At 39.0% G+C, this 13,858-nt stretch overlaps 1 protein-coding gene across 1 annotated transcript in view; it reads right to left on the bottom strand.

The window, feature by feature from the left end:
* LOC140491993 (uncharacterized) overlaps nt 1-13,858 on the bottom strand; it is a 118,806-nt gene that overhangs the window by 33,672 nt on the left and 71,276 nt on the right. Inside the window, exons 12-13 of the mRNA XM_072590569.1 lie at nt 3,856-3,962; nt 272-318 (exon numbers count right to left, since the gene is read on the bottom strand). Coding sequence (XP_072446670.1) covers nt 272-318; nt 3,856-3,962 — 154 coding nt within the window. The remainder of the gene's footprint in view (nt 1-271; nt 319-3,855; nt 3,963-13,858) is intronic.

The raw sequence follows: 13,858 nt of genomic DNA, 5'->3' as shown, positions 1-13,858 counted from the left end.
AACAACGCTTTTCACTGTACTGAGGTACACTTGACAATAAATCAAAACAAATCAAATATCGCTTTGAATTTCTGTGAATGAAGAGCTGAAAAAGGAAATGGTAATATATAAAATATTTTTGACACACTGTCAGCCAGTTGTACAAAAACTTTGTTGAATGTTGACTGAAAAGGAGGTTAGCTTCATTCTCTGCAGATACATTTATATGTCAATACATGTAAAAAGTATGTTAGAAATTCTCTGATTAATAAAAAAATGAATTGAAACTCACTTTGACGTTTGACCATGGAAATCATACTTCGCTCTTACAGTCAATTCCTAGAAGAATAAAATTCAAATATAAAAGATATCGTTGGTCTGATTAACTGGTCTAGTAATTAACCTGGAGTGGTGACACATCATCAACATGTGTGAAACAAGCCAAGGAATAATGGCCAATCATCACAGGTAACCCATCTGTGCAAAGACATCAATGCTGGGTGTCCTGTTTCCCTGGCAGAGGGCCTTGAGGAAGCCATGAGATGGGGGACTGGAGTGGCCGAGGAGACCAGGAGCCGCCCCTCCTCACTCAAGAAGTGGTATTTTACTGAACTGGTGTTGGGAGCTGTGGGAGTAGGGAATGGTGCTGGACAATCCTCAACTGGGCCAGCCTGACACCTACCCTGCTTATTTTCAGCCAGTTGCTTGAAGGGCCCCATTGTTATGCAATAGATGTTTAAATATTTAACAAGAATAAAATTTGCCTGGGAAATCTGAATGAAGATCCATAACTGGGAGAAATTGTGCTAGATTTAATTAAGACATTGCACTGCTTAATTAGTGTGCTTTGTTCCTCTTTTTTCCCCTGACAAGTTAGGTACAACAATTATCACTTTCTATTCTGCTTATTTTTGTTTGTGGTCATTCAGAACTGTAAGAATCACAAGAGTCAAGTAGTACTCTGGGAAATTATAATATTGTACATTATGTTATCTTCTGTATAGTCACCTTTTCTTCTTGATTATCAAAGAAGTGTGTAATAATTCAGACCTGCTTAATGCAATACTATAATAGTTATGGATATCACTAAAAGGGAATCATGCTTATTGTATTAATTTTTAAGTTGCTGTTTTAATGGTTCTCCCATACATCCACTTCAAATTGACCTTCAACTCAAAAAGCTGCAATAGACTTCCTAGTTTACACTTTCAATAGTTATTGAGAATGAATCCTTAAATTATTTGAGTGAGAATCCAAAAATAATTACTTTTCTATCTGAAGTGTGACTGACAGCTTCTAAACTCTAACAATGCAGTTTATTAGACATAGATAATTGAATCATATCTGAACTTATGTTTCTTATTCCATTGCCTGGGTGCTTAAAATATCTGCTTTCAGAGATGATTTGGAGATGCTGATGTTGGACTGGAGTGTACAAAGTTAAAAATCACACAACATCAAGTTATAGTCCAACAGATTTATTTGGAAGCATTAGATGAAGGAGCAGCACTCTGAAAGCTAGTGCTTCCAAACAAACCTGTTGGACTATAACCTGGTGTTGTGTGATTTTTAACTCTGCTTTCAGTGAAGTCGCGTCTGGGAGATATGTCTACCATTGGAACAGTACGATCTACAGGCACCAGCAAGTTGAAATATATTCATACAAGAAATGAATTGTAGCTTCACTGAATTTCCATTGGTGTGTGTCAATGTGCTCTACATAGAACATTCTTGGACACTTCTGTCATAAATGAATCAGTATGTCTTTGAACTAACAAATTACATCATAGAGTGGTATGTTTATAGGGTGAGGCTGGATAGTTCACTGGAGGGTAGGCAAAGCCAAAAAAAGTTGACTCAATTGCATTCATTTAATTGTTTCCTCATTGGAAAATACAGAAAATTATCAAGCTTCAATGAAAATAGGATTACATGGAAATCACTGCTGCATGGGACTGTGTTATAAAACATGATTCTAACCTTGGGATTTTGATGGTGACATGAACTTCACTGGGATCTCAAACTCCCAGATTTTTGAGATGTGTCTTTGATGCCTGATTGTAGCACTCTTTGGGATTCCAGTACTGTACCAACTTGCCAAATCTTACCAAAGATTGGGCTTCAACATCAATAAATTGTTTTTCATGCTGTTATGATGGCATTTGCATTATGAAAGATTTTGAAGACTCATACTGAGAAGATCGTGAAATCTGATTCATTTGGAATATGAGGATGTCCCATGACAAAGTGTGGCAAAGTATCCTTTCATTGACTTTTTCTAAATAAATGTTACAGAAACAACACTTTGGGTCACTCTGTTTAAAGCCTATTTCTGGAAGTCACATGACTTAACCTAATTGCTTGAACTTGTTTAGTGAAGCTATGTGGTTTCAGTTAACTGTTCGGACTGACTGGAAGTCACATGACTGAATTTATGGATGTCAGGAGTTGCGGTTGTTTGGTATGGTTTTGGTGTTCAGTTGAGATATAACCTACAAAGTGATAAAATAGCCAACTCAGCCTTTGTTAATTATCAGATAAATCCTCTTGTGGATTCTCTATGAGAACTGAAGAGTGAAAACAGCTCTTCTGCCTGAAAGGTTTCTGAAAGATTGCCCCTCTTCATTTCCTGAATGAACTGTATCTGAAAAGATCCCAGTGACAACCATATCTGTCTAGTAAAAAAAAGCAGTATCTAGTGACACTCATCCAAATGTGCAAGGATGCCCAACTGAAAGCCATTTGGAACATTTCTTATCTTATCCTTTATTATCTGAGAATTAATACCTGTGTGTTAATGCATTTGGCCAATGTGCTCTTTGCAAAAATTAATTTTTGCAAAATGTCTCTTACTTTTTGCTTTAATCAGGAAAATTGTGTGATCAGTGATTTCTTGGGTATAAGTTCAAGGGAGGAAGACGTGGGCCTGAAATGAAAGTTTTAAAATGATCTAAACTATTGAAACACTTTTGGCCTTTGATTTGGCTCCCAGAAGATAGGATCTGACCAAATTCAATCTGATCTGAATATAGAAGGAAAGATCCCACTGTCTTCTTGCTGTTGTCTATCCGTCTGTTCAACATCTGTCTGATCAGGAAGGCAGCATCATCAAAGGCGCTGAGTGTCTGGTCTCATTCAAACTGGTGTAAACCCAGGACAGTAATGCAACTTTAAAGTTGGAATCACTGTCTGTAATCATGGGCAATTTAGCTAAAATATTTTAACTTGTAGGATGCGGGTTAAAAAAAAACTTCCACATTGCTGCCATACTTCCCATTCTCTCGATAAATCATAAGAATATTAAGATTACAATGCAAACTGACGTAGAACCTCAGAAAATTGGGTGATTTGATATCCCATGAATTTTCATTTATCCTGAATAATGTAATTCAAGGATAATGTGCAATTTGTTCATTTTTCAACATTGAGAAAGCACAGAATAAATTAATTACATAAAATGCCTTTTGTAGCAATTATGACAAACAACAACTGACAAATAATTAGATTAGATTAGATTACTTACAGTGTGGAAACAGGCCCTTTGGCCCAACAAGTCCACACCGACCCGCCGAAGCGTATACCACCCAGACCCATACTCCTACATTTACCCCTTCACCTAACACTACGGGTAATTTAGCATGGCCAATTCACCTAACCTGCACATTTTTGGGTTGTGGGAGGAAACCAGAGCACCCGGAGGAAACCCACGCAGACACGGAGAGAATGTGCAAACTCCACACAGAGAGTCGCCTGAGGCGGGAATTGAACCCGGGTCTCTGGCGCTGTGAGGCAGCAGTGCTAACCACTGTGCAGCTAAATAATGTGAAAGCAGCTAAAGATATTTAACCTAAAAAGGTTTGAGTGAGCATCAATTACCATTTTTAGTTGCTGTCTTTGATCACGTGTCTCCTCTGGCACCTTTGGCTTTTGGGACTGAAAATGCTGATCTGAAGGTTTGGGTGCATCAGCCAGGGGCAGTTCGCCTTGATGAGGAAATAACATACAGAGTCGATTGTACTTTAATTATAGTAGCATGGATGAAAATCCACTTGAGTTATTAAAAATGTTACTAATTAGGAAAACTCTGTAAGGAAGTTCACTTTATCATGATCTCAGCTCCCTCCGTCTGCTGGGAATTTCATTCTGTGGAGAGGAAGCTGATTGAATGTTAACAGCTAACAGTTTGATGAAATGCTGAAAGTATCAAGTTCAAGTTCAATCATCAGCAATGATCTTGCTCTAATATTCCCGAAATTTCAGGCAGTTTAAATATATGATTTTGCAGTCACTAGATTTTGGGTTATATGCATTTCAGAAAAAAAAACTGAGCATCTGGTTTCATTTGCACTGTTTTCAGGGGGCAGAAAGAAAAATAAGAGAGACAGAAGCAATTTCTGGGAGAAATCTTTCTTCTTCAACTGGGCTAGCTGCCAAATGCAGTTTGCACTTTTTTTGATGCTTAAAATTAACTGCTGGATTCAATATTGAGGCAGGAGAAACAGGAGTCTTATGGGATAGTGCCAGCCTTCACTAAGTTTTTTTCCTGTTCATCTCCAACTGCACCTGGGGATAGCTAGCCTTGACAGAAGCCAACAGGATTTCCCAGGAATCTGACCGAGTAGTTACATCAGATTGCCTGACTCACATCACAGCTCACCTGTTTATGTACCTACAGCCCGAATTTAAACAACTCAAATCACATCTTTGAGGGCCCACTTTAAATATGCTGCACATTTGCAACAGCTTTCAGTAGAAAATTAATGTCTTGGCCCTCATGCTTTCAGGATTTGTGGTCGCTGATGTTAATGAAAAGGTCCAAGTAATTACAACTAACTACAAATCCAATTTCTACATTTCCCACTGGCACCAATTTTATTTGTCACATCAGGAGCTGGAAGAAAATATATCATTTTGTGACTTGAGACCTTTGATCCTAAAGATATTATGTTCTTGCCAACTGTACTTTGCAAATGACTCTGTTCTTCTGCCATCCCTAGGGTGCCAATTCATTGGCAGAGTGTAGATTCTCAGCCACCAGCTATCCTATGATACAAACAAACACAAAAATTGTTGGAGGATCTCAGTATGTCTGACAGCATCTGTGGAGAGAACGCAGAAATAACATTTCAGGTCCAGCAACTTTTCTTCAGAACTGAAAGCAGCTAGGAAAAGGTGGTATTTATGCTGATGATGGGGGTGGGTAGGGGGGGGGGGGTGTGGGGAGGGGGAGCGGGATGGGGGTGGAAGGAGTGAGTGTATAGTTGGAGAGAGAAGAGAGAAAAAGAAGGTTGGGCAGACAAAGGGGCTATTGACAGTAAGCCAGGAAAGAAGAGAAGCTAGATCGGTGATAATGGAGACTGTGAGTGCGTCAAAATAAATTCGCTGGTCCTGTCATGATATGGGTTGCTTTCAGCATCTAACGAATCAAGGCACCTACTCATGGAATGGTAGTTAGTATGAAGACAGACTGGATTGTTTGGGATTATATTTACTGGAGGTTAGAAAATAAAATTCCAACAGAACTAGACAGGGTAAACACGGGAAGGATGTTTCTGATGACTGGGGAGTTCAGGACCAAAGGTGACGGTGTAAGGAGATGGAGTAGGACTGAGATGAGAAGAAATGTCTCCATCTGGAGAGCGATAAACCTGTGGAATTCACTGCCACTGAAAGCAGTTGAGGCCAAAACATTGAATGTTTACAAGAAGAAAAGAGATGCAATTCTTAGGACTAAATGATCAAAGAGTATGGAGAGAAAGTGGGAACAGGGTACTGAGTTGGATAATCACTCAGGGTGAAGCAGATTTGAAGGGCCTTATTCCTATTTTCTGTTTCTTTCTCTGAAATTGCACCTGCAATTAGCTAGTATCAGTAAGTACTACAGCAACCACATGTCACTCCCCACTATAGATGGACCGATGTGAGAGCTCCATCCACAGACCCCCTCATTGCCAACAACAGTGCAGTACAAGTTGAAGTGTCAGGATTTAGCAGAATATAAACGGGAGAAATGACAGATCTTTACTACAACTATAAGGTTTGTTTGCTGCATGATAGACTGTTGTAAATTATCCACCCAAGGAGATACAAAATAATACTTGTGTCATCTTGTAGTATTAGCCATGAATCATTCCAACACTAACACTTAAAAAGCTTGACAGCATTCAAGATAAAGCAGCCCACTTAATTCCTTTCCCAAAAACCATCTTCAACTTTCACTCCCTCCATTGTTCACACAAAGTGGCAAAATGTACCATCTACAAGTTGCACTGTAGCAACACACCAAGTCTCCTTCAAAAACATCTTCCAAAGGTGCAATGGTCAGCTTCTAAAAGGACAAGTCTTGCTGATGCATAGGAGCAGCACCACCCATACTGTACATTGGCAACAGCCGAAAGCCAGGGATCAGTCCTTGTATTTCAGCAAGTAGGCATAAAGCATCCTTGATACTGTAGCTCATGTCTTATTTCAATGATATTGGTGAGATCTGGACACCTACTGCACATGCCCAGGCAACTGTAGGAACAAAGAGCTTCTGTGTTCAAAGTAAGTTTTTAAAAGGGCAGGTAACTGGGAAGTGAAGTTCAATCAAGATTGGGAGGGAGACTTGTATAGAGCCAACTGGGTGAGGGTATAGGTGGCAATTTGAGATGAGTGCTGTGTAAATTCACACGATGAATGGTGGTCCTCAGCACCCAGTGATTTGTACGTGTTGCTTGTGCAATACCTCTCCACTCCGACTGCATAAATGTGAAATTTCAGATCACAATAAACAATTAAAATATTGCTGTGGCATAGTTTGCTTGATTTCAGTTTCACATAATTCTCCCATCTTTATTGTAACTGGAATTTAGACATAATAATAGGAAAGTAGGAAGGCGACTTAAGTTTTTAATTATTATTTTCACTTTGGATTCAAGTCAAAGTTTGTTTCAGTTTGGAAACAGAGCATTTGGCCCAACATGTTTATGCCAGTCATGTTTCCTTGCCCTCACTATTCCCCCAAAGAGCTAATTTAGAAGCACTGAGATCACAAAATGCTAGCATGTTCACTTTTTAGGCCAACTCTAACTGGCCATGATCAGTAAGAAGTCCCAGTTCTGAAACTAAAAAATATACTTGATTTTTCGAGGAGTTTTCCCATATCACTTTGCTTGCTGCAACTTGCTGAAAACCACTCCTGTCTTGAGCAAAACACCCTTGCTACCTTTTGCTCCCCACTCTGCAAGTAAAATCTTACTCAGATCCGGTTTGTTAACTCCCTGCTATGCCCCGGCCACTGCTAAATATTAGTTCCATGTCACACTCAGCACTGGTTCTGAACTACTGAAAACCCTGCTCCCACAGGAAATGGTACTTCCCACATTCTGAGTGCGGATGGTTGAACTGTTATTACATGAAACATTTCAGGAACCATATTTGTGCAATCTAAGAGCCATAAGTTTATTAACATCAATCTTAAAACAAATCTGTGAAAAGCTGAGGCTCAAACAATCTGTTTTTAAAAATTCAATTATGAAATGACTTCTCTAATTGTGTTCCTGCTAATAAAATTACACATTTTAAATCACATTAAAACTCTCTCTCAGAGACTATAGCTCTTTCTGAAATATTATCTGGCATATGGTATTAACATGAAAAAGAACCAGTGTCAAAGGACTGCAAACTGCAAATATATTTTATGATTTCAAGAAGAGACATGGAGAAACAGATGAATTAACTAACGTCAGAGCTAGGGAAAATAATTGAATAGAAATGAAAAGAAACACAAAAACATAGAGCCAGAAAATAAAACTAAACATTGCCAGCGCAGATCTTCAAAGAAATTTCACAGTCAATCGAACTGACTGAATTCTTTGAAGAAAATGGATGTACTATATGTGACCTTCAGAAAATCTTTGGTAAGATGTCATGTAAGACACTGAATTGTGTGGATTCAGCTACCAGATTGCTTTGAAAGATGTTTACAAAGCAGAATCAAGAGAATGACATTGAGCGAGGTTTTTACATCAGTTGAGCAGAAAGTGAGCTGTGCTAGAAACTCAGTTCCGAGATCTTGACAAAATTTGTAGACGATGCAAAAATTAGGAAATGATAATAAGGCCTGGCCCTCAGAATGGACTGGGCATCATGTAGATGTAGGCAAAAGTGAGAAGTGCAGATGCTGGAAATCAGAGTCTAGATTAGAGTGGTGCTGGAAAAGTACAGCAGGTCTGGTAGCATACAAGGAGCAGGAAAATTGACGTTTCGGGCAAAAGCCCTTCATCAGGAAATTCCGCGCTCAATGTCATCCTCTTGATTCTGCTTCGTAAACATTTTTCAATGCAATCTGGCAGCTGAATCCATACAATTCAGTGTCTTACATGACATCTTACCAAAGATTTTCTGAAGGTCACATATAGTACATCCATTTTCTTCAGGAATTTCCTGATGAAGGGTTTTGCCCGAAACATTGATTTTCCTGCTTCCGAATGCTGCCTGAACTGCAGTGCTTTTCCATCACCACACTCTTGACTCTAATCTCCAGCATTTGCAGTACTCACTTTCGCCGCATAACTAAAGCATATCTAGTGTAATTCTTCAATTGGGTTACACAGCTGTTGTGTTATGTCTGATGATCAATGTTTCAGTACGCCTTTGAGAGAAATACTCATATATCATCACTTTATCAAGCATGTAACCTGAGGGTAAAAAGATCTAACACACCATCTTATCCCAAGAATCATTCAAAGCATAATGTGCAATTGGAAGCATGCTATTTGGTATTGCTATGTCTAATTTACTAGCTTAGTGCTAGTCCAGACAGTTATGTGCCTGAGAGTATATAATTGTAGCAGCAATAAATGTCTGTTGGATATTTCAATACCCAGCATAGTCTTGTTTCTTATGTTATGAGTGATAACATAAGCACTACCATGTCAGGTTAAATATCCTGCTGGAGGCAAAATCACATCATGAATTGTTCCTACCTAAACAAATCCACAAAGATCAGACACATTTTTCCCATGCAGAGTCTTAGCCTCCTCCCAGGAACAAAAGGAAGGGCTGTGGGGGATTCAATTATACAAAAAGCCAAGAATCACGTTCCTGACTACAGGATGAAAGCTTGTAATTAAATTTTTGGAATTTTAAAGGTGCATTGTGCTAACTGATAGTAACGTTTTTGCATATAACATGTGCTAATTAAAAGTCCCCTTTGCTAGAATTAAGTTCCCTTTCCCAATTGCGTTCACTATATGTTTTAGTTCCCAGCTGCATAGGAGAAACTCAATTGAGTGAAGTGCAAGTAAATCTGAAAGGATCATAGCCACTGCTTCCCCACCTTCATTGGGATGCCACCAGCAGACACATACTTGCCTCCCTTCCCTTGCCAGCCTCATGGCCCCTAGTAATAGTTTGCTTTCTACTCGGTTCACCATTATGCTTTGTCTTCTCAACTGCTAATTTCTCTCCAACTACTTGTTTACTCCTTTCTTTCTCTCCAACCTCCTGTCTTCAGCAGAAATACCATCTTTTCCTAGATACTATGAATTCTGAAAAAGGGTAAATGGTCTTGAAACATTGACTGTGCTTTCACTCTATGGATGTTACCAGACCTGCTGAGTTTCTCCAGCAATTTCTGTTTTTGTTTTTAATCTGTGAACTTCAGATTTCAAACCCTGAGATTATCAGGATTCCACTTCCATGAATTCAGCTGATCATTTTAATGGATATTTGCCTCTGTGAACTGCATATACATTAATCCAGACTCAGTCTCATTCTTGACCCTGCAAAAAATGGGAACAGCCATGGTCAGTGGGGGATACTTATGCTTCCCAGCTACTTCAGATATCTTCACCACGAAGGAGAGGCTGTTTATTTGACTAAAAACCAGGCCAATATTTCCATTTATAAAGCCCAAGATCTCAGGATATGCTTTGCTAAATGCTCTCTCAAAACATTCCGCCACCTTCAAAGATTTAAGTTATCTGAAAAATTCAAAGACTACTATCTGTATACACCATCATGTTATCATCCTGATACTTATAGTAAGGAAATAAGTCTGAGTGCGTGACAGCAATGAGAAATCTATTATTGGCTTTAAAAGTCACCTTGCAAACTAACTGAACTAGTTTGACTTGCCAAAGGATAACACAGTGATCCAAATCAGTGTAGGTTGCCAGACTGCATTGTTTTTGTAATAGAACATCTTTTAAATATATTAGAAAGACATATACTGTAAGTGTCATTGCTTTTCTGGAAATAACCTATTTAAAATTAGTTTCCTGGTTACAGAGTATGTGTGGAGAATGAGTTCCCACTTTCTGGGTCAACTTCTAATGGGCTTAAGGATGAAAAGATGCAATGAGCAGCAGATAAATAAAGAGGTAAAGGTTGTAAAGGCAGCTTTCCTTCTTCAACTGTTTCTTTGTCTTCTCTGTTCTCTTCCTCATCTGATCCACACTTGTCTTCTTGTTCTGTCTCTGTAAGCCATACTGTACGTCAATTTTGTGAAAGATGCAGTGAATCACAAGGATGCAGACAATTCGTTGTGGGGAATTTTACAAAGAGACCCTAAATCTGTCCAGGTTCCTGAACATGTGATTTTACAATGTTATGATATATTCAATAATCAATATAATTGGCCAACAGTATTAGTTTTGCATAATTTTGCCTTTAAGCAGTTAATAAGTATCAAATATTGGTAAGATTTCCTGGAAATCTGTTATATCAAATATTGAGAAATTGAAATATAATGCAGAAAAGTGATCCATTTATGGCCAAGGAGAAAGATTAAGGATAGTGTAAGATAATGACTGGAAAATAACAGATGTTAAATAAATATTTTCTGTCTCTCCTCACACAGGAAACAAACCAGAGATAATAATGTTTAAAGAGTGAGGAACTTAATGTAATTAAAATGAGTAAGAAGAAAAGTCTTAGAAAGATTATTGGTAGTAAAAGCCAAGAGATCCCTGAGAGCTACATTTTAAGGTCTTAAAAAAGCTGACTGCATAAAGAATGGCATTTAGTTGTAACATCTTCCAAAATGCTTTAGATTGTTGGTTGACTCCAATGAAGTAAAATCCAGCAAACTTTATACTTACATTCGCAAAATGATGGATAGAGAAAATGGGGGGAACTTCAAACACAACAGCCTTATTTCAGTGTTCAGGAAAATACAGGACCCGTTATTAAAGAAGTGGCATCAGGGCACTTAGAAAATCATAACATGATTATGCACAGCCATTGTGATTTTAGGAAAGAGAGAAGCTGTACTTGACAAATTTATTCACCTTTTTTGGGATGTAACTAGTAGTTAAAGAGAAAACAGTGGATTCAGGGTATTTGGACTTCCAAAAACATTCAACATTTTAGGTGTGACCTAAAAGTTTATTACAGAAGGTAAGAGTTTATTGAGCTGAGGGACAATATGTCAGCATATGGTAAGGGTTGGTTAATGGACTGAGGGGAGTAGGGATAAACAAAGCAGTTTCAGGTTGGCAAGGCCTGTCTCTATGAACCATGCTGTACAGGTTGCTGTAAGGATCAGTGCAGAAGCCTCAGCTATTTGTAATCTGTGGTGTTGATTCAGAGGAAGGAAGTGGAAAGGACCCTTGTTGTGCAGTGGTAATGTCCCTACCTCTGAGCCAGGATGCCTTGGTTTAAGTCCCACCTACAACTTGAGGTGCATAATAACATTTCTAAACAGGTTGATTAGAAAGTATCTAGAGGAAAAGACTAAGTGCCATATGGCACAGTGTGAGGTGTCCCTACCTCTGGTATGAAAGTCCTCAGTTCAAGTCCTACCTGTCCCAAATATGGGCCATGGAATGTCTGAACACACTGATTAAAAGTACATTTAGAGGAAGGGACTAGGGGTTCTTGTGCAACAGAGATGGTGTCCCTGCAACTGAGTCAGAAGATGTGGGTCCAAATTCCAACTGCACTGTGAGTGTGTCACAGCATGTCCAATATAAGCAGCAAGTTGCAAATTTGAGATTCTATAAGAAATGCTCAGTGGTCCTACAACCAACATATCGGATCAAAGATCTGCAGTCCTGCCACAGACATTTTTGAAATGGTGATGGACACCACACACAATGAGGAGAATCCACAAATATCTCCATCTTCAACTCCACGGTCACCTAACACATCAGATTTACAAAACTCTTCAGCCAGAGATGCCATCTCGGCTTCCTCTAGTGATCCCTAGCATTATAGATGCCAATCTTCAACCAATTCAATTCACCCAATGTGATATCAAGAAATGATTGGAGACACTGGGTACTGCAAAACCCAATGGGTCCTGACAAGATTCTGGCAATATTACCAAAAATTTGTGTTCCAGTACCTGCTGCCCCCATAAGTCAAGCTGTTCCAGTACAGCTCCAAACGTCGATGCACTAGACAATGTGGAAAGTTGCCCAGGTATGTTCTATATGTGAAAATCAGGACAAATACAAACAAGCCACTTCTTGCCCAATCAGTCTAGTCTCAATCATTAGTAAAGTGTTGGAAGTGTCATCAACAGTACGATCAAGTAGCACTTAACTAACATTAAACTACTCACCTGATGCTTAGTTTTGGTTCAATCAGGGCCATTCAACACCTGAATTCAGTTTAGACTTAGCTCAAATATGGACAAAAGTGATGAATTGCAGAGAAGAGCTGAGAGGAATAGCTCTTTACCTCAAAGTTGCATTTGATTGAGTATGGCATTAAAGAAGCTAGAATCAATGAGAATCAGAGGATTAACTCTCCAGTGGTAGAAGTCATACCTGGGACAAAGAAAACTGTTTGTGGTTGTTGGATGTTAGCTATCTCAATTCCAGGACATCTCTATAGGGGTTCCTCAGGGTAGTGTTCTTGTCTCAATCATCTTTAATTGCTTCATCAATGACCTTCCCTCCATCATAAGGTCAGAAGTAGGATGATCACTGATTATTACACAATATTCAGCACCATTCACAACCCTTTAGATACTGAAGCAATCGTATTTAAATGTACAAAACTCTGGACAGTATCTAGGCTTCAGCTAAAAAGTAGCAATAAATATGTGCATCACACAATTGCCTGGCAAAGACTATTTCTTACAAAAAAGAACCTAACCATCATCCCTTGACATTCAACAGCAAAATCATCATTGCATCCCCCACTGTCAACATCCCTAGGTATTATCATTGACCAGAAACAGATCTAAACTTGCCATGTAAATACAATGGCTTCAAGGGCAGGTCAGAGTCGGAATCCTGCAACAAGTAACTCAATTCCTGACTATCAAAAAATTGTTCACCATCCAAAAGGCACAAATCAGAACTGTGATGAAATATTTCCTAGTTGTCTGAATGAGTGCAACTCCAACAGCATTCATGACGCTTGACACCATCCAAGACAAAGGAACACATTTCATTAGCACATCAATGCCAGCAGCAGCAGTGTGTACCATCTACAAGATACACCACAGAAATTCACCCAGGGTCCTTAGATAGCACCTTCCAAACCCACCACCACTTCCATCTAGAAGGACAAGAGTATCTGCCAGTTCTCTTTCAAATGACTCACCATCCTGAGGTGGAAACATATTAGGAATCCTTTACTGTGTCCAGGACCAAAATCCTGGAACTCTCTCCCTAAAAGCAATGTGAGTCTACCTGAAACACAGATTGCAGGTTTTCAAGAAGGCACCTCTCCACAACTTTCTCAAGGGCAATTAGAAATGGGCAAAAAATGCTGGCCCAGTCAGTGCCTCCTACTTCCCATTAATGAATAAAAACAACATACTCAGAATAGTCTGTGTCTTTTAGAGGAACTTGAAGTTGATGGCATTCCCATGCATGTTTCTAAGTGGTAGAAATTGTAAGTTTGGAATTTGCAGCCAAAAATGCCTTGATGAGTT

This window comes from Chiloscyllium punctatum, chromosome 20 (genome assembly GCF_047496795.1).
Source record: "Chiloscyllium punctatum isolate Juve2018m chromosome 20, sChiPun1.3, whole genome shotgun sequence".
Lineage (NCBI taxonomy): Eukaryota > Metazoa > Chordata > Chondrichthyes > Orectolobiformes > Hemiscylliidae > Chiloscyllium > Chiloscyllium punctatum.
This window is presented reverse-complemented; position numbering and strand designations above follow the sequence as displayed.